Raw genomic sequence first — 24,236 nt, forward strand, 5'->3', positions numbered from 1 at the left:
ATATATATATGTATGCATGTTTAATATGCTATGTATATGTGTATATGGGTTCACTACGATCTCCCGGTGGCAGGCCTCCCGGCGACCAGCATACCGGCGCCGGGAGGCCGGCCGCCGGCTTACCAACAGTGTGGCGAGCGCAAATGAGCCCCTTGCGGGCTCGCTGCGCTTGCCACGCTACGCGCGCCACACTATTCTATTCTCCCTCCAGGGGGGTCGTGGATCCCCACGAGGGAGAATAAGTGTCGGTATGCCGGCGGTCAGGCTCCCGGCGCCGGTATTCTGGTCGCCGGGAGCCCGACCGCCGGCATACTGAAGACCACCCGTGTATATGTATGTGTGTGTGTATGTATATATATATATATATATATGTGTGTGTAGATATATATATATATATATATATATATGTGTAGATATATATATAGATATATATACACACAGACACACTAGTTTTACGGACCCAGCATATACTGGGTCACCTCAGTCCCCACCCCCGTGATTGGCTCCGCCCAGTTCTGGAAACCCCCCCATGCAAATCCTGCGTTTGCCACTGAGTGTCACTAACCCCTTTCAATCACCAAATGTCATAGGCAGGCAGGTAGAGAAAGCCATAGAGAACAAGCTTTGTGTAATTAGATCAAATGCACTTAATAGCAGCCTAATGGACAAGTAGGTGAAGTGGCTTCCACCCAAACCACTAAATAATCCACAAACAAACAATATCCCCACTTTATCCTTTGGCGCTTATGAATCAGATGGGTAACAATTTCTAAATTCTGCCTCCTCAGATGTTTCTCCAGAGTAAACAACTTCTCACAGCTTCTATATACTCAAGAGAAAAAAGAGGAAATCTCATAGTGTATCACCCCTTCAATAATTTTCACACACAGGGTTAGTAATGTAGCCTCCTACCAAAAATGGTGGTCTACTGAATAAGTAGACAGTCACACTTTTACTGGAGCGGCTACAGCCTGTTATGAATCCATTCCCTTCTTCCAACATCTTTTCAATACTCCTCCCTCCTCTTCCGTTGTGTGTGATACTGCATCTGATGAGTACGTCTTCCAAATGCCTCCTGAGACTGTCCCAGCGTTCCAAGCCTGGATTCCATCTGCCATCCATCCATCTGCAGATGGAATCCAGGCTTGGAATGCTGGGACAGTCTCAGGAGGCATTTGGAAGACGTACTCATCAGATGCAGTATCACACACAACGGAAGAGGAGGGAGGAGTATTGAAAAGATATTGGAAGAAGGGAATGGATTCATAACAGGCTGTAGCCGCTCCAGTAAAAGTGTGACTGTCTACTTATTCAGTAGACCATCATTTTTGGTAGGAGGCTACATTACTAACCCTATGTGTGAAAATTATTGAAGGGGTGATACACCATGAGATTTCCTCTTTTTTTCTCTTGAGTATATAGAAGCTGTGAGAAGTTGTTTGCTCTGGAGAAACATCTGAGTAGGTAGAGAAAGCCCCCGCCCCTATCCCAGTTAAATGAAAATGTTATTATAGTTATTTTGATTGGAGTAAAGATTCAGATAAATGACATCATGAATTTGTTATTGGAGATGTAAAAGCTACTCAGGAGAGGTCTAAGTGGGGATGATGAGAAGAGGGCGTGGTGAGCAATTTGAAATGCCAAGCCCCCCACCCACAGTACAGTGTTGTTTATTATTTTTGCATTTCAACCACACTGGTGGCCATCTTCTCCACTGACTTCTCAATGGCGTCCAGTCTGGTGTCAACGACATCCCGAAAACTCTCCTGGCGGTCCTACATCTATGTTGCCAGGGCGTTTACCCTCTGAATCTTTGAGGGATCCTGACCTTGCTGAATGTCTGCCACCAACTGCATTTGTGCAGCTGCAAAGAAAATTAGAAATGAATTACAAGACACATTCCTACATATGTTTTAAGGTTCACAAAGATTTTTTTTTTAAAGTTTGTTTGATCTAATTACTTACACAGGGATGTAGTCAGCCAATGACCGTCACCTCTCCTTTACCCTGGTTACTGCATCTGACGCTTGAATCCAATATTTTGTTTCTGCAGCCCTCTTCATTGGAACAAGCTCCCTCACTTCATCAGGCTCTCCCCGACCCTGCATAACTTCATATACACACTGAAAACTCACCTGTTCATCAAAGCATACCCTTCCACCACTATAACTTGTTGTCAGGTCACTCACCCCATCTTCCTACCTTAGTCATCACTACTCACCTACCTACTGCCCTGCTCTCCCCTCAGGTCCCCATTTTATTGCTCATTCCTCATATCATCTCTCAGTCTCCCCTCTCCCCTAGATTGTAAGCTCATAGGAGCAGGGTTCTTTCCCCTCCTGTCCTCAAAGCCCTCTTCTTCAGCACTTCAATGACAGCCTTTACCTACTCAGCCACTATTTAGACCAGAATTCCTCTCACTAACAACTGTTCATCTCTTCCAGTGGCTCTACTACTGCTATTTGTGTCTTCACTATTGGAGACCCTTTTGTGTCTTCACTATTGGACCCTTTGCTGATTACTCTCTCACTCACATTGCTTCCCAGTTGTATTGTGTTCTGAGAATTGTGGTGCTAATTGTTACCTGTTCTCTGCTTATGTATTAGTTATGCAATGTTCTGTGTACCCTGTCCTACTGTTACCACATATGGACGGCGCTGCGGACCACTTGTGGCATCTTATAAATAAAATATAATAATAATAATAATAATAATAATAACAACCCACAGAAGAACTACTGCAGTGTTAATGTGATAAATATACTGTACACCTGAGAGAAGTAATATCTAAGATGTGGACTGAACATACGTTTTCAGTGACCATGGCCATCTGTAAATTTAATTAATATGGTAAAATATTTACCTATCACAGCAGGAGAATAGGAGATCATATGACCGGAGCTCACTGAGCAGCACACCAATCACTGTTCTGAAGTGCAGGTAAGTGTAAACATCAGGGGTGGGTGCGGGGTGTTGCGGTAGCCTGCGGCACAGGTGCAGTTTCACTCTGTGCTGGGGAGAGATTTGCAGGGACAACGTTTTCTCACAAGCTCTGTCTCTGCATGCAATATTTTATCCTTGTGATATATTTAATTATTGCAATGTACATTTGGACGAATTCTTCACATTCCATAACCATCTGAGATGCAGATTTTCATAAATATGCCCAAAGGAATTACTGTGCCTATCATGAGTCCTTGTAATATATCTATTTAACTAGGTGTTGTTTATACTTCTTGGTGGCTATAATCTCACATTTTAAAGCACTACTAATATTAAGGGCAGATGGACTTATTATTACCATGTTGAACTGCAGGTGGGGTAGATGTAACATGTGCAGAGAGAGTTAAATTTGGGTCGAGTGTGTTTAAAAATAAATCTAAATTGCAGTGTAGAAATTAAACAGACAGTAATTACAATGCAAAGAAACAATATTACCCACCTAAATCTGAATCTCTCTACACATGTTACATCGGGTGGTAGTCATGTGACCGCCGGTCGGCTGACCGACAGTCACATGACCTCCTCCGTGAGCCCGACGGCTCACTATCCCGATGGTCGGCATGCCGACCAACAGGGACTATTTCCACTCGTGGGTGTCCACGACACCCATAGAGTGGGAATAGAACCCGTGGCGACCGCAGGTCGCCACCGAGCCCGCAGCGTGGCGAACGCAGCGAGCCCGCAAGGGGCTTGCTGCACTCGCCCTTCCCCGCCGGGATCCCGGCGTCAGTATGCTGCCGGGATCCCGGCATCGGTAAGGTGACCGGCGGTCAGGAGACCGCCGGTCACCCGTACTACACCCGTTACATCTGCACCACCTGCAGTGCAGCATGGTTTTGCTCAGTTGCTAACTTTTTTGGTTTGCTAACAAACCTGAATAACCCCCAGAGCCTGCTGTGTTTTGAACTTATTATCAGTTGTGCTTTAAATTTTGAGTTCAACGCCACTGAGAAACTTTGTAAATATTTCTCCTAACACTATAATAAATACTGTATCCAGGAAAGGCTACTTACCACCTTGTACAAAGTCTCAAGTAATGCTGTTTAATGACTTTCCTTTTTGATCCTAATTCTACCACCTTTCTTACTTGAATACCTCCAACCGCTCACATTTTACTGTAGTTGATTTGTTTTGCATTTTCTTCTTCTCTACTCATTCACAAAGTCAGTTCATGCTGGCATTTTTTTCTAGACAGCACAATGCACTGGGAACAGGCTTCTGTAGGGGTACACTGAGACTATGGGGTTGATGTACCAAGCACCAGGGCTGGCTCAAGGCCTACTAGCACCCTGAGCCTAATTCAGGTTGGATCGCTATTGAGACAGAAATTGCAATCATCCAAATCTGCTACTGCTGAAAATTGCAGGTGAAGAACTGCCATGAATCGTAAAAGATGCCCACCAATGCGATCACAAATCTGCGTATGCAGTAACAAAATTGCAATGCAAGCGCAAAAACCGAGTACCATCGACAGTTGCGTATGACCCAGGGCTACGCAGAATAATGAGAATGCCATTGCACCGACACCATGTTTTAATTGCTAGCGATTGCAACTGACGTCAGATACACGCCACGAAAATGGCCATGACACACCTGTGTTTTTCCAACTACTCCCCAGAAACAACATGTAAACACCCATGAATGGTCACTTCCTGACAAACAGATTGCGATTGCATTTCACTGAAGCTGCCTTCGCGCATGCAGCATGCCGATAAGCACCCGATTTGCGATTTTGCAACTGAAGCCGAATAAGGCCCTGTGTTCGAGAATTGTTGGAGAACCCTTCCAATATGTACCTGTGGTGGGGTGTTATTTGCACATAATATTGAAAATATTGGGAGGAGGGGGCCTAGACTGTACACCCTAGCTACTTCCATCATATCTGCATTTTTGGCATAAAATTGGCCAATATTATGATGAGCCTGCCCACCAGTGATCAAGGTAAACCTCATTGTGCAGGTCCCTAACATAATAGGGGTTAGCCTCTTTCTGTCTTACTGGGACACACTGACTTGGGCAAGCTCTTCACTAGTGGGCAACCATTATCTGTTGATTGGGGTCTAGTGCACAGATTCTGTGGTGCACATAATACATTATATTGGATTCCTTTGTGTACTGTTATTTGTATTGTTTCTTATATTTTGACAATGTATGACTCTTCATCTTGCCTGCTATCTGTCATGGGCTGACCTTAACTTTGAAATTTTATCCTGGATACTGGATGTTATTGCGCCTGCCTTCCACGTCTGAACCTGGCCTGCCTCTTCTGTGTCTGAATCTTGATCCTTGTAATCACTGTGGTTTCCTGGTGCTAATCTGGTGCTTTATATTCCTAGCCAATAAACATCTTCGACTCATGCTTAAATCTTGGGTCAACAGAATACATAACAGAATTCCTAACTCACTTTGGACTGTGATAGGTAATGAGAACCATCTGGAGTGGATATAGATAGTGACCATTAGAAGGACTCCAATCTCTGGTACCTATAATGCAATAATAAGCCTGTATGTTTGTAGCTACAATACTGACCTCAAATTCTGTTGAGTTATATACAACTAATAACTATTGGCTGCTCTGCTTTTGCGGCCATAACTGAACACACTGATCCCAATGTCTCAATGTCTATCGAGTATTGTAAAATTAAAAGAGCAGAACTGAAGAGCCATGCCTTTGTTACTAGACAAGATCTCAGGGTAGTAGACTTATTAAGAAGAGCTGTAGAAAATAACAGGTACAGTTGAGATATCTCTTGGCATAGTCTTCTAGACCATATTTTGCAGGCCACATGGAAGAACACAGTGCAGACCATGGACGTTTTTAGACCTACAGTATTGCAATGTAGTCAATCTAAAGATAAGATGCATCAGAAGTCAAGAAATTAATCTTTAAAGTGTTGGAACCTGGAAACTCTCTGCTACAATAATTGATTAGAACAACGTCTGTCACAAATGCGTATTGGCTGGTTCTTACTCTCCAGAATTACAGGACTCTTCAGCATTTTCTAAATCAGAAAAGCATATGTTTCTATTAAATATCTTATTTATGGTTATGACAGTGTGAGATGCTATTTTGTAATCAGGCTAATTTTGTCAGCCGTTGATTGATATCAAACACGCTTCTCACATAGACATACATTTATGTGGCAAAAATAACATTAACACCATATTTGTCTGAATTCATGAAAAGCTAATTAGAATCTCTCTCTGTTTCTCCAGATTACTAAATGGCCTGCCAGGAGTGTGTATGTTAACTTGTAATTGCGCAAGAGATGGAGGGAGAAAGCACAGAAAAATGTCATCCTTAGGACTCAAGAAGCATGTAAAAGTGAACAGCTGGTGATCATTTGCCTGCATGCTCCTACTGTAACGCTTGTAGCTGGAGGCACAAGTAATATTTTAAGCCACTGTCACAGGAATGGTCGTTGAGCCAACATTTTGATATTCTTGGATGCAAAAAGAAAAATCTCTTTAACATCTTCACTTCTGAAGATCCCATATTCTGCCAAGTAAAGATATCTAGTTGAATTTACTTAAGGCCTGATTCTGGGTTGGTTGCAATGTTGATGCCAGAAGCAGTTGAGCAATGTTTTTCTACTGCACATGTGTCTATGTTGCACTGCACATGCATCTTTTTTGCACTGTACATGTGTCTATGTTGAACTGCAGGTACGTCTTTGTTGCACTGCACATGCGTGTAGAATTTGTGTGCGCATGGGTCGCAGTTGAGATGCACTGAGATAGACGCCTTATGGGGGTGTTATGGGAGTCGCTAAAGTGGTTGTGAACTTAAGATGCATAATCACTCACATATACTGTAGCTGCCATACTCTGGCGGAGAATCTGCACCTTGCAGTGCAAGTTTGATGGTGTAACTGAAGGTTGTGTCTAAATAAGCACTAAGCAGTGTTTGAGCATCTAAAAGCCGCTCAAAGTGGGTGTGTCAGTCTTTGCGCTTCAGATGCATGACCTGGGAAGGGCTTGTAGCATCATTTGTATAACGTTGCAAAAGCAATACTGCAAAAGACACATGGTCAGCGCAGCATCCTAAATGGGGAGGGGGCTACCAACCGATTAGCTTCTAATGCCATGTTACAGGCTTTAATTGAAAAATGACAGGAGCTGATTCTTTCTCTCTAGTTTGATACATCTCCTCCTGGGATTCTTATTTAGAGCAAATGAACATACAGTACATATAAATGTTTCATTTTTACTATTATTACTCTGTCCATGTAGCCATCCCTATTGAATTTAGCTTAGAGTACCCGTGCAGATTCATGTGTATATATCACTCCGCCCCTTCTTCTGGGTCATAGCTATAACTGTCAACATTTGTGTTAGCACAAGTACTGACCCCATGCTGGGTACAAAAGATCCATTAGAAAAAGGCAGATAAGCGGGCTGGCTACATGTCATAACCACGAGATGGATGTGTTCCACGTGTCCACACATTAACCACCTAGTACCCACTCTTGAGCATTTCATGGATGGGGCATTATGGAGCAAACTGTCTGCTCTCGTATTGTTCATTAAGGTGCGTTTGCACGGTACAGCCCATGCACAGTCTGTGATTGCTTCTTGTGGCACATAAGCAGTTTGCAATTATTTTGTGGTGCATACAATCAGCTAACAATTGCAAGAAGCGGATGCCTTTAGAGTCAGATCCAGTCCCTACTGTATGTGTGCCATCCAGATGCCAATATATACCTACAATATCTAGTAAAGGTAATAAGGGTTCCATTATAAGTTCTGGATCTCAAGACACATTGTGAAAAGCTGTGCATATTCAGACTGGGGTTTGCAGTCTAAATTTTGACATTCAAAATGTAGAATATCAAATTGTAGACAGTCATAATGTTGACAACACAATGTCAACAGATATGATTTTGACATAGTTGATATGTTGACATGAAACTTGGAACTGCTGGAACTTAGGGGAGGGTTGGGATTAGGCTGTGAGAGGGAACAGTTAGCATCAAGCACTATGGCAGCAGGAGAGTTGAGTTAACCGGGGGGTTCTGCTTGTGTGTTAGGGCTCTGCATAGTAGACAGTGCACTGCATAATGCATACTGTGGCTGTGTATAGGACCAGGTGTTGTTCTCTGTCTAAGGGCCTGTGTACTGCTGTACACTACTGCTATATATCCTCTGTATGTGATCCAAAGCAAAAAATATATTTCTATTGGCGTGTCACTCTGAGTACTAGTACAGCGGCTGCCGTACACTACTGCTATATATCCTCTGTGTGTGATCCAGAGCAAAAAATATATTTCTATTGGTGCGTCCCTCAGTGATGACTACCAGTACTGCTGTAAACTGCTGCTATATACCCACTGTGTGTGATCCAGAGCATAAAATACATTAATATTGGTGCATCACTCTGACTACTAGTACAGAAACTGCCATACACTACTGCTATACATCCTCCATGTGTGATCCAAAGCAAAAAATATATTTTAATTACGTATTTGAAAGGGGTGCTCTGTCTGCGGTATACAGGGAATGCAGCTATTTTCCATCTAGGGATGTTCTGTCAGTCAACACAAAATAAAGGCCTTCTTTTTTCTTTACATTTTGAGCTGTATCCTCCCAGAATACATCCAGGCATGCTCCGTCCATTTCAGGGTGTGGTGTCTGTAGCTCATATTCTTATTATAACGTATTGTCCTATTTTCATAACTCTTCTTATCACCACATTGTAATTCATTCAAATTAATATTATTAATAATAATAATTATAAATTAGATAAATTTAAATTGAACTCTCTACACTCATATAGTGAACTTTCTGCATATCGAAGATACCTTGGAGAAAATTAAGAAATTGATTCTAAATAAATAAAATAAAATAAAATCAATTAAAATAAATTGAAATTAAAATAAATTCAATCTAAAAATATTGTCTTTTATTATTCTTCTTTGCCTTAATCATCTTTTTGTGAACTGAAATCTTGAGCCTTGTCTAATGCGTCTTTTTTTTATAATTTTTTTTCATATTTTGTACTCCCAGTATATACATCCAAGGGCTGCTGCTGCTCCGTCAAGCTACCTCAGTACAAGCTTTTGGCCTAAACTGGATAAAAACAATATTGTGAGCAGTGAGGTGTTCAGAATAGTCTGGAAATGAGTGGAAATTAATGTTATTAAGGTTAATAATACTGTAGGAACAAAAAAAAACAAAAACAAATTATGTTATTTTAGCTGTTTTAATGATTTTTTTTTTTTTTAAATCCAAATCCAAAACCAAAACCCGCAAGGGTGATTTTGGCAAAACCAATCCAGATCCAAAACACGAAGGTGATCCAGATCCAAAACCAAAACACAAAACCCCAAAAATGGCCAGGTGCACACCCCTAGTTAGGATCATTACTCACCATAAGATGACAACCGGAATTTACCATCACGTGACTGCTGGACCCAGAAGACACCGCCAGGCACCACAGATAGGGACACGCTGAGTTGTCAACATTGTAATAATGCTGACATTTTACATGTGTCTACATGGTGAATGCTGGCAAATTGCCTATCGACATTACAACCATGACGACAAAATGTACCAAACCCTTCTGACTGATTCCTCAGCAAGTTTTGCTCTGTCTCTAGAGAGGTCTTTTATCAGGAGCTTGTAAGTACATTCTAAATACAAATATTTAATTTATTTTAGAAATGTTATTTAGCTCACTAATACACAGGCTTTGAAAGACATATGTACTGTTAATATATTAATACCCAATACTGTGTTTACTTGCTCTTGAAGCACATACAGTGTATATCCATTTAATTAATACTATCTAACACCAAAGCTTTCCTCTTGTAATCTTCCCTGCCATGCACCGAAATAGTCTCCTGGGGATTAACATAACAAAATCACTTAGAATGTATCTCTCCGAATACCTTTGGCAATACCAGTATTTCAATATTCTGAACTGCAGCTTAATACCCTTTCTCTCTCTACTTAGCATCATCCTATTCATCTTAGAGTTAAATGCCAACAAACGATAGGAAAAAAAAACTTATTGAGGGCAATCATTGGAGACAAAGTTTTTTCCGTCTTCTTCTTTCTCTGCTATTGCAACATTTTTTACAGTTTAGTAGCAGTGGGAGAGTTTTGTGAATATTTCTTATTAATTTTATCTCTAGTGAAAGTGCAAAAGAATGAGCATTTGTAATGAGCAGAGGCTTGGAGAATAAATCAGATTTACCACCTGAAGCAGGCTGGGAGGCAGCGCCAGTTATCTATACAGAAACAATGACGTTTTGTGACTAGAATACTATTAAGGAAACAACTAAAAGCGGTTTGTGTGGCTCCCTCTTTCGCAATTCAACACAGGCTGTAGCCTCACACAACAACAACAACAACACAGAATAGCAATTATCCTAAATATTAATTTCAACTATCACTTCTTAAGAGTAATCAGAGTTAATTTGCATCTAATACATGTTGCACGTGATATTTTCGAAGAATCTTTACTTTTTTTTCTCCCCGTTAGCAGGTGTACAATAGAAAGATATGGTCTTGCATATTAGAGGAGATTTGTTAATTATGGGTTCTATTCAAACAATTTCTTGCATCGAGGGAGTAGAAAATCGCTATTAATTTAGCATGAAATACACAAAGAGCTTTGCAGCTGCAATGCCAAACCAGCATTTAAATGAAGAAGACCACTCCTTCTGGCGTTCTCAGTGTTAATTAACCTATTTGCCCATGTTGTTTGGCTTGCAAATACACAGAAAATTAGTAGCAGTAAGCCAAGTAGTTTTGACAGCAGTGAAAAGATAAAAAGTGGAATCAAAACACATAGCGCAAGTAAATGTATATTGTAAAATCAAGTGCTGATAACAATTAATTCATCTTGGTGGGGAGTGCTTGATTGCTTGACCTACTAATCGCAATGGTGCTCATACTACCAAGATTGAGTTAAATAAATAAATAAATAAATATGTAAATTGTGCAACCTTCTGGCCTGTGATGTGGAAGTAAAGCAAAAAAGTAAGTAACTGTGTACCTGGGCAAAACCATGTTGCACTGCAGGTAGGCCAGATGTAAAATGTGTAGAGAGATTAGATTTGGGTGGGACGTGTCCAAACTGAAATCTAAATTGCAGTGTAAAAATAAAGCTGTCTACCACTTGTGGGCTACAAGGAAAAGTAGCCAGTATTTACTAGTGACGTGTGGTTCGGATCTTTAGAAATCCGAACCTATCTGACATTTTCAAATCCGAACTGAACTGAGTCCCTTTTCGGATCTCCTGAGGAGATTTTAACCAAACCGAGTTGCGTTTCAGGTCTTCCTGTGGTACGGAATTCTGATTTTAAATCCAAATTTTGGGTTTTGGATTGAAAAAAATACATAATTTGTTCCAGGTACAAAGTTACTTGCTTTTTTGCCTTACTTCCAAATCAGAATCAGGCCCTTTGTCTACTCGATAGTCGATACTTGCCTCTGCCGCCTTATAAACTACTGGGCTACGTATACTGTACAATCACCACAGAATGCATTGTCATTCAGTGTCATGTAGTGGGCAGATGCTGTGTTGGAGGGTCACACAAGAGCCTACAGGTGGGATTGACCAGGCATGCGCATCCACATGATGGCACACTGGTGATCAGTGGTGGCTGCTCATCTGTCTAGCTGTGGGGTCTGGCTGATCTTCTCCTGGCTATAGTTCCTGACCTCCCGGTGATTGATGGATGATGTTCCCGGGAGGGGGGGCTTATTAATGTGGTGGGGCTTAACTCTGACAGAGGTGCGGGTCTTATTAATGTGGCAGGGCTTAACTCTGGCACTGCTAAACAGGCTTGCTTCTATGGACTGCATTAGCTTAAAAAAATATAGAGCGGTCCACAAGTGCTGTCTGGATAGATCCACATAGATGGTTCGCCTGATTTTCTCTTGGATTTTCCTATGATCTTAATCACATCAAAGGAGAAGTAGGGAGACTTGATCAGGTCACATCAAAGGAGAAGTAGGGAGACTTGATCAGGTCACATCAAAGGAGAAGTAGGGAGACTTGATCAGGTACCAAGGAGTGCTCAATTGTTATTAAATACTCCTTTCTGGGAACACCAACACCCACCTTAAATCAGTGAGATGCGTTCATCAGAAGGTATCTTTAATTTTCACTTTTGCAATACATCAATGGATATACACATACATCTTTGCTATATCCCGCCATGTATGGCACTGTTTTGCATGCCACAGACTCAGAGATTTAGCCATGCCTTGTAATTTGTCTTTATTTGCTACTTTAATATATTACTTTATACATATTCTATTATAGCAAACAAAAATTTTAAAATCCATCCACTCGCTACTCGTGAAAAACAGCTTAGCTTAGCTTTTATGTATAAATAAAAACAATACAGTCACATTCCCCAAAAGTGACGAAAGTAACAAGTGGAACCAACCAGGGAAAATAACAGCTGAGCTGTAAAGCGGTAGGCCACACATGTTTACAGAAGGGGGCCACTGAGTGCTGAAGCCGGCAGTGCATAAAGATCACCTTTCCTCAGTGGCAACAGTAACCACTAAGTGGTCTATTTACTAAGCCTTGGATGGAGAAAAAGTGGATGGAGATAAAGTACCAGCCAATCAGCTTCTAGCTGCCATGTCACAGGCTGGGTTTGAAAAATTACAGTTAGGAGCCTAGTGGCTGGTACTTTATCTCCGTCCACTTTACCTCCATCCAAGGCTTAGAAAATAGAACCCTAAATTACAAACTGTCTCTGGAAGCCACGTCATCACCATTAATGTTCCAACGGAACCTTATGGATTGGGCTTCCATGGCCAAAGACCACTTCATGGGACGCTAATATGTTAAATACTGATTATCTGATGACGTGAAAATTGACGGGAAGCACAGATAATTTTTATAAGAAAAATGTGCAACATGGTAAATACACTTTGTAGATTTTCAGACATGCAACTTTATACGATTTTGTGCAACTTCTTCCTGTATTTTATATTTTCAATGAGAATTTACTGGCCAGAATCACCTAAAATGTACAAAGTGTGATTAATCACACATACCATTAAACCCTGTGCAGATTAATCACATGAAGTTCATGCAAGGCAATTAAATTGCTGCATTAGATACTGCAGGAATTCATTACACTGCAAAAATATTATAATTTTTTTGTGTAACTAGAAAACAAGCAATCAGATAAATCCATACTTGTCGACTCTTGGGAGAGTCTCAGAGAGGGAAACATACTCCAGTGGGTGGGGGTATAGCCATGCATTTTTGCCATTGTGGTCCCACCACCCGCTGATTAAAGCCACAATTTGTGGCATTTTAACAGGGATGGGCAGAGCTACTCTGCATCTTGACCACGACCCCAGCTGTTCATTACTGCTATTGGCTGCATTTTACAGCTGTGATTCAATGCAAATTGTGTCATCAAACCTCGTGGTCCCCCACGGGCAGCACCGGAAGATGGGCCAACTCTGTCGAGAGGCCTAGAATGCCCCCTACCAAATTTGCAAGTATGGATTAATTGGATTTGTTCTTAAAACTCCCCCATGCACAATAGCCCTATTCTGGATTCAAGATTCTGGATGGGATCTGATTAGGGATTTTGCTGTATGCTGTCTGACTGGGATAAATTTGATGAAATGGATACGCAATAAAACATAAAAATTCACAGGTAATGTTAAAACAGTGTAACACAGGTTGGGGGCTGGTAGTGCATTAGGATTAAGCTGCATGGGCAGAATTTAATTAGCCATGAATTCCACAGTATGAAATCATTATGAAATGAGTGGGTTCAGATCTCCGAGATCCATACCCCCTGAACTTCAGGATCCGGGCCCAGATCCAAGTCCGGCTCAGGAATTCCTGCCAGACTCGATCCCAGAACGAGGCAAAATGTCATCATCGGATTCTCTCAGGTTTTCAATTCCATATACGGAGCCGTGCATCGCCATCATTTTCACTCTGGACTTGGAGAGTGAGGGAGACAGACCTCTGTCTCTCTGTGGGAGGTGACATCGGGTGGGGTCAGCATGTGCTCTTTAGAGGTGCTGTCCTGTGTGCTGTTAGGAGTGCTCTCCTGTCACTGTGGTATCCTGTGCTGTTAGGGGTGCTGTCCTGTCACTGTGGTGTCCTGTGCTGTTAGGGGTGCTGCCGCTGTACATGGGTGTTGCTGTCCTGTCACTGTGCTGTACAGGGGCACTGTCTTATATGCTGTAAAAAATACAGGGGTGTTGTAAAGGTACATTGGCCCTGTCTTATATGATGTAAAATTACAGGGGTGTTGTTAAAATACAGGGGTGCTGGCCCTATCCTGTATGCTGTAAAAATACAGGAGTTCTGTGAAAATACAGGGGTGCTGGTTCTGTCCTGTATGCTGTAAAAAATACAGGGGTGATGTAAAGGTACACTGGCCCTGTCTTATATGCTGTACAAATACAGGGGTGCTGTGAAAATAAATGTACACTGGCCCTGTCTTGTATGCTGTACAAATACAGGGGTGCTGTGAAAATAAATGTACACTGGCCCTGTCTTGTATTCTGTAAAAATACAGGGGTACTGTAAAAATAAATGCACACTGGCCCTGTCTTGTATGCTGTAAAATTACAGGGGTGTTGTTAAAATAAAGGGGTGCTGGCCCTGTCCTGTATGCTGTAAAAATACAGGGGTACTGTAAAAATAAATGTACATTGGCCCTGTCTTGTATGCTGTAAAAAATACAGTGGTGCTGTGAAAATAAATGTACACTGGCCCTGTCTTGTATGCTGTAAAAACTCAGAGGTGCTGTGAAAATTAATGTACACTGGCTCTGTCTTGTACTGTATGCTGTAAAAATACAGGGGTGCTATGAAAATAAAGGGGCACTGTTCTGTGTATTGTAATAATAAAGGGGTGCTGTCCTATGAAATGGAGAACAAAAAATTGGAGGAAAATATAGTGAAAGATCAGGAACCACTTCCAGTTCCTAGTACTAGTGCCGAAGCTGCTGCTGCCACCAGTCATGACATTGACTATGCAATTCCATCAACGTCGTCTGCTAAGGCCGATGCCCCATGTCATAAAGAGCATGTGAAATCCAAGAAGCAAAAATTAATAACCAAAAAAATACAAAACATATGATAAATTATCTAATAAGAAACGTAAAATTGGCAATACGCCATTCACAACACAAAGTGGAAAGGAAAAGCTAAGGCCTTGGCCTTAGTTCCTGACTGGTGGTTCAGCTTCTCACGAAGATGGAAGAGCTCCTCCCTCTCGAAAAATCAAAATAATAAAGCTTGTTAAAGCACAGGAACAAACAACTGTGCGTTCAGAGATATCACAAATCCCCAAGAAGAGTCCAAGTGTGTCCATGGTTGCAATGTCTAGGCCTGACCTTCCCAAGACTGTATGTGAAGAGGAGGATCCTACCACCATTTGCATGCTCCCTGCAAGTGCTGGGAGGAGCACCGCCAGTCCAGTTGCTGATATTGAGATTGAGGATGTCACTGTAGAAGTACACTAAGAGGATATTGGTGTAGCTGGCGCTGAGGAGGAAGTTGACGATGAGGATTCTGATGGTGATGAGGTTTGCTTAAATAATGCACCAGAGGAGAGCCCATTGTCATGCCTAGGCAATATACCAAAAAATCCACCTCTTTGGTGTGGAATTATTTCTCTGTGAGGATGAGGATGTAACACTGAAGGGGGTGATGAATCAGAGGATGAGGATGATGACATATTGCCTCTGTAGAGCCAGTTTGTGGAAGGAGAGATTAATTGCTTCTTTTTTGGTGGGGGCCCGAACAAACCAATTATTTTAGACACAGTCGTGTGGCAGACCCTATTACTGAAATGATTTGTTTGTTAAAGCGTGCATGTCCTGTGGGTGGGAGGGCCCAAGCACAATTCCATCTTGCACATCTTTTCTTTGTCGGCCACATCATTACAGGGGTGCTGCACTATATGGGGTGCTGCCCCTCTGCCCTATCAGTCCAGGGGTGCTGCCCTAATGCTGTTTAAGTCAAGGGGTGCTGCTGTCTGTCTGATGTGCTCTGAAATTCGCAAGGGGTGCTGCCTATGCTGTATAAGTCCAGGAGTGTTGCCTATCTGCTGTATAAGTCCAGGGGTGCTGTCTATCTGCTGTATAAGTCCAGAAGCGCTGCCGTATAGTTACAGGAGTGCCTTGTCTGAACCCGCTCATCTCTAGTAGATATATCTTCTAGTGTGCACTGTGTACCCAGCATTAGAGAGAGGTTCTTCTCAATAATTTCATGTTAGGGGCTCAAATGAATGGCTCCAATTAGTCAACCTTAATTTTCGATTTATTATTAATGTTCCACATTTTGGTATTATTTGCAAGATGCGCATTTGTTGTACAGGGTTCTTTTCCTTTATTTTGTAAATGTCTTGTCCTTAATAATGGTACAACATAAGGGCTGCGTAGGGTTATCGCAAGACCTTGCGGTGTTAGAACAGAGTTTCAGTGATCTTGCATTGCATCAGCTTTTCATTGCACTGCAGCACTAGATGGGCCAGGAGTTCCTGTGAGGCACAAACAGTAACTGAATAAGGGCCCCATATGGAGCTCATGGTGGCTGATAGTCAGGAAGATGTTTGGCTTGCCAGGCTGAGGCATGCTGTCGGCACAGAGTTTATCATTGCTTCCTCCCACAGTCCTACTTGTAATATGAAATGAGTTTCAACTAAAGTGGCAAGCTCCACTAGGGCAAGAGCTGAATAAACAAAAAATTCACTGCACAGTCCTGCTTAGTACTGTACCGAACCCACCCGAACTCAACTTGCCCGTTCTGGGACTGCAGTGGGGGCTCACGAGGTGCTGCTGAAACATCTAAGGGGCTGCTTTATTTAAAAATAAAATACGAATAAAATAAACAAGACACACAGGTATGCTCACATGCTTGTAACTGGTACACACAGGTATGCTCCCATGCGTGTAACTAGGAGCTATGAAAAATGAAAATAAGGCATCTGCCACAAAATATGTAAAGAAAAATGAAATAAAAAATGGAAAAAAATGAAACCCACAAGATTTTCACAAAATCCGTGGAGGGGAAAATATCCAATTTTGATCCTGTGGTATACATCAGTTTATTTGCATCCCAGCATTTAATCTGAGAGTATCTTAATCCCTGAAAATGGAGATACAAATTTGTGAGATTTGGCCCCTAGATCTTCAGTTTGTCCAGTAATGTGGTAATTATATATTTGCTTGGTTAAAGTCCTTTTTGTTCCACACCAATATAGGAGTGAAGGTGAAAGCCTGTGTGTTGTTCCTGATTGCGTGTGCCTCTCTCATTTTTAATCACCTTCTTGACACTGTCCTCTTCCTCTTGCCTTTTCTCATAATGTGAAAAGTCATTAAATATGGAGGTGGTATGTTTGTAGCTAGCTATGATTCGGAGAACTTGGCAAGCTTTTTCCAGGGGGACCACCTGTCGCTGAAATGATGGGTTTATGAAACTGTGCATGTCCTGTTTAAACAACATAAGGGTGGGTGGGAGGGCCAGAGGACAATTCAATCTTGTACCTTTATTTTTCTTTGTATTATGTGCTCTTTGGGGCCTAGTTTTTAAAACTGCCATCCTGTCTGCCACTGCAGTGCCACTCCTAGATGGGCCAGGTGTTTGTGCCACCCACTTGTGTTGCTTAGCTTAGTCATACAGCTACCTCTGTGCAACCTTTTGGCCTAAAAACAATATTGTGAGGTGTGAGGTGTTCAGAATAGACTGGAAATGAGTGGAAATGAATGTTATTGGGGTTAATAATGTTGAAATATAGTGCACTCAGTACCTTGTCTCATGTTTATACATTACACTGGGTGTGCATCCTCTAGTGTTTACCCTCTAGTGCTAAAGCATCAGGGAGGCAGAAACTGATGACAAGTGTTTTGTGTGTCACAAGTCGGGGCGTAAGGCTTCTGATTGCAGGAAGAGAATTCCAGTGGTGCGCAGAAACAGCGTGACAAACCAAACGACTCAGCACTGAATGTAGCAGATAGTCACAAGAAAGATTGCAGGTAAATGGACTCGGGGCCACTAGGCATTTCAATTGCAATCAGCATTGGTTCAGTTCTTTAACACCGTGTGAACCCTCTACAGTAAAAGGGATTGGAAATAAAATCCTCACTGCGTCACAAGTTGGAACAATCACAGTGCATTTAGGAAATGGAGGAGAAACAGTTGTTACAGATATCCAAGATGTATTATTCATGCCAGATTTGGAAAGTAATCTCATTGCTATCAGCGTCCTAGAGAAAAAGGGTTACAGAGTCCAGTTTGCAAAGGGCAAGTGTATGGTTAAAAATAAAAGAGGGACTGTATTTGCTTCAGCAACCTGGTGCAACCAAGTATATGTCCTGGACACTGAGGAGTGTTCTGCAATGATGGCTATGATACAAACTAATCAATGGAGCTGTGGCACAAATGTTTGGGTCATCTAGGATATGACAATGTCCAGAAACTGCTAGATGGAATGGTAACAGGGATCACCATGAGTAACGATGGAAGACCTATGTGTGAGAGCTGTATAAAAGGAAAGCAAACTCACAACCCATTTCCAAAGTCAGTTAGTAGAGCAAAGACACCACTAGCTCTAATGCACACCGACGTATGTGGTCCAATGGAGGTGGAATCAATCAGTGGCTACAGATATTTCATGACTCTCATTGATGATGCCACAAGAATGACATATGTATATTTTATTAAAGAAAAGAGTGAAGTTGTCAACAAAATTGTGGTATGCAAAAACCTGGTTGGAGACTCAGATGGGTCTGAAATTAAAGGTCTTGAGATCCGACAATGGTTTAGAGTATGACAACAAGGTGTTAGCCGCATTACTTAAAAATATGGCATAAAGCATTAACTAACAAATCCCTACACACCAGAACAAAATGGTGTGATTGAACTGGCATCCGCACAATTGTTGAGAGAGCACGGACTATGTTAAGTGATGCGGGCCTGTAAAAAAGATTTTGGGCAGAAGCAGTATCTACTGCAGTTTACCTACACAATTGTGCACCCACAGTAGCTGTAAAAACGTAAAATGCCACTAGAGGCATGGTAAAAAAAAGTGTCACTCATCTTCGTGTCTTTGGGAGCAAAGCTTTTGCATGTATACCTAAGGAGAAAAGGAGAAAGTTACATCCAAAATCCATAGAATGTATTACGCTAGGATACTGTGAAGAAAGCAAATGACACAGATTTTGGGATATTACAAACAAAAGTCTTCTTAAATCCAGAGATGTGGTGTTCCATGAAATAGCACCACTAACTGGGACAGTGGAACTAGAAGAAAAAGATCATGTATTATTGGATGTACAGGCAGTGGAAAGCATGTCTGAAACTGAATGTCAATGTAGATGACCAATCTTGTGGCACCATATAAATAAAGGAGGATAATAATAATAATAATAATAATATTAATAATCAGGAAAAAGGAGTTCCATGAGGAGCAACAAAGGTGTTGCAGCCAAGAAATACAGCGAGGAATATGCAAACGTAGCATACTGTGAACCCCAAAAAATGCAGGAAGCAAAGTCAAGCAGTGATTGGACAGAGTGGAAGTCAGCTATTGATACAGAGCTGTCAGCACTGGATGATAATAGTACATGGACTGTAGTTGATAGGCAAAGCAGCCGTAAAACGATCAAGAACAAGTGGGTCTTTTGCAAGAAGTTAAATGCAGATGGGACAATTGCTCATTACAAAGCCTGCCTTGTTGCCAAGGGATATACCCAAAGGTCTGGAATCGATTACAGAGAGATCTACTCATCTGTCGCAAGAGACAGCACCTTAAAGTTAATGGTTGCTATTGCTACACTATATGATTTACTGTTATACCAACTAGACTTTGATTCTGCATTTCTGAATGGAGAGTTAGCTGAGGAGATTTATATGGAACCACCTGAACATTATGACGAGAATATATTTCAATCAGGAAAAGTTTGCCTCTTAAAGAAGTCATTATACAGCCTCAAGCTGTTACAATTGATCAACAAACATATATTGAGGCAATACTTTCCAAGTATGGAATGTCTGATGCAAAACCAGTAGGCACTCCCATTGTCAAAGGTGTAAAAATGGTAAAGGCCATGTCACCAAGCAGCCAGGAAGAGATAGAGGAAATGAAAGAGATTCCTTATCAGAATGCCGTTGGTAGCTTAATGTACGCAAGTATTGGGACTTGTCCTAATATCACACATGCAGTAAATTGGGCAAGTCATTTTGCAATTAATCCTGGGAAGCAACACTGGATTGCAGTTAAAAGAATTTTAAGATACCTTAAAGGTACAAGTTCACTAAAGTTGGAATTTATAAAGGCTAAAGATTCCAGCTTAAAACTTTTCTGTGATGCCAACTGGGGATCAGATGAGGACGTCCGTCCTTCCTATACAGGGTATTTGTTTGTATTGGCAGGCACAGCTGTCAGCTGGGCGAGCAGGAAGCAACCCACATTTGCCCATTCTACTACAGAAGTGCAGTATATGGCATTACAGAAACATCAAAGGAAGCACTATGGATAAAAGAGACTTTGTGTGAATTAAGTCTTCTTTATCACAGTGAGATTATCAACATTGCGTGTGATAACAAAGGAGCAATAGATTTGTCTGCTAGTACCAAGCATTATGGACAGTCTAAGCATATTGCCATAAGACATCACTTCATTCATGAATTAGTGGAGAATAAGTACATCAATGTGGAATATGTGGCAAGTGAGGACAATGTTGTTGACATGTTAACAAAGGGACTGTCATCACACCTGCTAAATGTGTTCTTGAAAGAATGTAGAATATATTTGATGTTGATTTGCTCTTACTGTTTTTTGCTTCATAATCATGTTTTTGGTTACAGGTATGATTTTATTGGAAAGTTTTGATAAAATGTCATGTTCTTTTATATGTGACTGGAGACAGTCCTGAGCCAGGGGGTGGTGTTGGAATATAGTGCACTCAGTACCTTGTCTCCTGTGTATACATTACACTGGGTGTGCATCCTCTAGTGTTTACCCTCTAGTGCTGGAGCATCAAGGAGGCGGAGACTGATGACACAGTTCCTCCTGCAGTAGATTGAGAGAGACAGTTCCTCTTGCAGTGGAGAGGGAGAGACGATTCCTCCTGCAGTGTGTGTGTGGGCACTCATACTCTCAACATGCGTATAGATCAGTCAGTGAAACTTTACACTGCCCTTAATTCACAGTTAGCACACTTTCTCTGGCTTTACATTCTGTAGTGCTACATATGCCAGCATGCTTATGGCTTCCAGGTCCTGCAAGAGCTTGCTGGCATATACTGTATAGCCAACAATTGAAGTATGCCCTTTCTATTGATTGTTTATGGATAATACATTGTACTTAGTTCATACCCTACAGTACATTGGGTTTAATGCCACTAGATACCCAAATGGGACCTATTAGACCCATTATACAGATGTGTCCTCATTCACTGTGACTCTAATCACAATTAGCCTGACTCAATACGCCAGGTCCTCAAAAGACTTGGATGCAATGAGGGTCATTTCAGCTCAAAATGTGTCTTATTCTCATAAATAACACAACTGGGAGTGACAAAAGTACCTTGCTGACTTGCACTGGTCTATTTGATGTGCATCATTTGTACATCTCTGTGCGACTGCATCTAAATCTATATATGAAGTGCAATGATGCAGCTGCTGCAACTTTTTCTCAAGCCAGGATCCTTTGGGCTTTATCTGCGGCTTTGTATATTATTATTATTATTATTATTTTTATTATTATTATTATTTATTAACAGTTTCTTATATAGTGCAGCAAACTCCATTGCACTTTACAATTAGAAATATGAGCGGGTTCGGTTTTACTCGGTTCTCAAAATAGCATCTTATTGGCTATCCAAAACACGTGACATCCGTGAGCCAATAAGATGCCGTTTTGAGAACCGAGTAAAACTGAGTAAAACCGAACCCACTCATCTCTAGAAACAACAGTGACAAAACAAAACAAAACTGCGTAATAACAGATAGTCATAGAGGTAGGAAGGCCCACAATCTATAAGGATTTAGGCAGCACAAGTATAGGTGTTATCTATTGCATAAATGTACACCAGACTACAAAGATGGATTGTATGCTATAGTCACACAGCAATGTTGGCCTGGGGTCAGAAGGATGGGAAAGTGAAGAAAGAGAAAATATGTGTTGACTGTACAGCTTGGATGCAATTGGATAGGGAAGTTTATGAAGGTAATGTGGGCGGTTATGGAATTTCGTAAGCTTGCCTAAAGATGAGTTTTCAAATAATGCTTGATGGTTTGGAGACTAGATGAGAGTCTTATTGTGCATGGGAGGGCTTTCCACAGAGTGGGCGCAGCCCAAAGAAAGTCCTGCAACTGTGAATAGGAGCGAATAATGAGTGGTGATAACAGATGTAGATCTTGTAAAAAGCAGAGCGGTCGGGTTAGTATATTCTTTAGATAAGCAAAAATATGTACATTGGTGTAGTTTGGATAATAACTTTGTGTGTGAGTAAAAGTATTTTTTATTCAGTATGTTAAAATACAGGTAACAAATGGAGGGACTGACAGATTGTATGCACATCTAACGAGGAAGATTAGCCTTGAGGCTGAATTCAGAATTGATTTTAATGGTGAGAGTCTCTTTTTTTTTTTTAAAACCAGTAAGCAGACTATTGCAATGATCAATGCGGAGATAATGAGTGCATGGATTAGAGATTTTGCAGTGTCTTGTGTAAGATAAGGTTGTATTTGGGATATGTTTTTTAGATGCATGTGACATGATTTTGAGACAGATTGAATGTGGAGAAGAAAGGACAGTTCAGAGTCAAGGATGACACCTAGGCAGCGAGCTTATGGGGTAGGATTGATTGTCATGTTCTCAACAGTGATAGAGATATCAGGTTGGTAACCAGAGGCGGATCTCCGGCTGCGCACACATCAACAGGCAATCCGAATACCAATACTCCCTATCTCACTCAGTACGGCGGTCAGAAACTATCCCCGCGGTCCCTTGCCTTGTATCAGCTGAGTATGCAGTGAGAGCAGAAAGTGAAAGTAAACTCTGTCTTTGCACTTCTGTTTCTGGACCTTCCCCATCTACAGGAACTCTTATCTCCAATGTGTTCTCGGCAGCCCGGCGCTCTCACACAATCGTGAGGTAATTAGAGATGAGCGGGTTTGGTTCGTTGAGATCCAAACCCCCCCAAACTTCACCTATTTTACACGGGTCCGAGGCAGCCTCGGATCTTCCCGCCTTGCTCGGTTAACCCGAACGCACCCGAACGTCATCATCCCGCTGTCAGATTCTCGCGAGATTCGTATTCTATATAAAGAGCCGCGCGTCACAGCCATTTTCACTTGTGCATTGGAGATTGAACGGAGAGGACGTGGCTACGTTCTCTGCCTGAAAAGCTCCATATCTGTGCTCAGTGTGCTGCAAATATCTGTGCTCAGTGTGCTGCAAATATCTACGTTCTCTGCCTGAAAAGCTCCATATCTGTGCTCAGTGTGCTGCAAATATCTGTGCTCAGTGTGCTGCATTTTGGTGACCAACAGTATATAGTTGTACAGTACAGTAGGCCATTGCTGTATCTTGCAGCTCTGTGTCAAGTATACTATCCATATCTGTGCTGCATTATTGTGAGCAGTATATAGTAGGATAGTGCAGCATTTTGGTGACCAGCAGTATACATATAGGCCCTCATTCCGAGTTGATCGGTCGCAAGGCGAATTTAGCAGAGTTACACACGCTTAGTCTACGCCTACTGGGAGTGTATCTTAGCATCTTAAAAGTGCGAACGAAGTTTACGCAATATTGCGAACAAAAAAAACTTAGCAGTTTTAGAGTAGCTCCAGACTTACTCTGCCTGTGCGATCAGTTCAGTGCTTGTCGTTCCTGGTTTGACGTCACAAACACTCCCAGCGTTCGCCCAGACACTCCCCCGTTTCTCCGGCCACTCCTGCGTTTTCTCCGGAAACGGTAGCGTTTTCAGCCACACGCCCATAAAACGCCGTGTTTCCGCCCAGTAACACCCATTTCCTGTCAATCACACTACGTTCGCCGGTGCGAACAAAAAGCCGTGAGTAAAAATCCTTTCTTCATAGCAGAATTACTTAGCGCAGTCGCAGTGCGAACATTGCGCATGCGCTCTAAGCTGATTTTCACTGCGATGCGAAAAAAAAGAACGAGCGAACGACTCGGAATGAGGGCCATAGTACAGTACAGTAGGCCATTGCTGTATCTTGCAGCTCTGTGTCACTTCTAGTATCCTGATCAGT

General features: G+C 41.7%; 1 protein-coding gene across 1 annotated transcript; it reads left to right on the forward strand.

Moving 5' to 3' along the window:
- The first annotated feature begins 20,050 nt into the window (after positions 1-20,050).
- On the forward strand, positions 20,051-20,494 carry LOC134968742 (uncharacterized). The gene has a single exon (XM_063944237.1). It carries the CDS (start codon positions 20,051-20,053, stop codon positions 20,492-20,494), a length of 444 nt encoding a protein of 147 aa, XP_063800307.1.
- Positions 20,495-24,236: the final 3,742 nt, after the last annotated feature.

The sequence above is a fragment of the Pseudophryne corroboree genome, chromosome 11 (assembly GCF_028390025.1).
Source record: "Pseudophryne corroboree isolate aPseCor3 chromosome 11, aPseCor3.hap2, whole genome shotgun sequence".
Taxonomy (NCBI): Eukaryota; Metazoa; Chordata; class Amphibia; order Anura; family Myobatrachidae; genus Pseudophryne; species Pseudophryne corroboree.

Bases quoted from the DNA above. Each gene is read 5' to 3' on its own strand.
- LOC134968742 (XM_063944237.1), top strand. From the start codon at position 20,051: ATGGTAAAGGCCATGTCACCAAGCAGCCAGGAAGAGATAGAGGAAATG.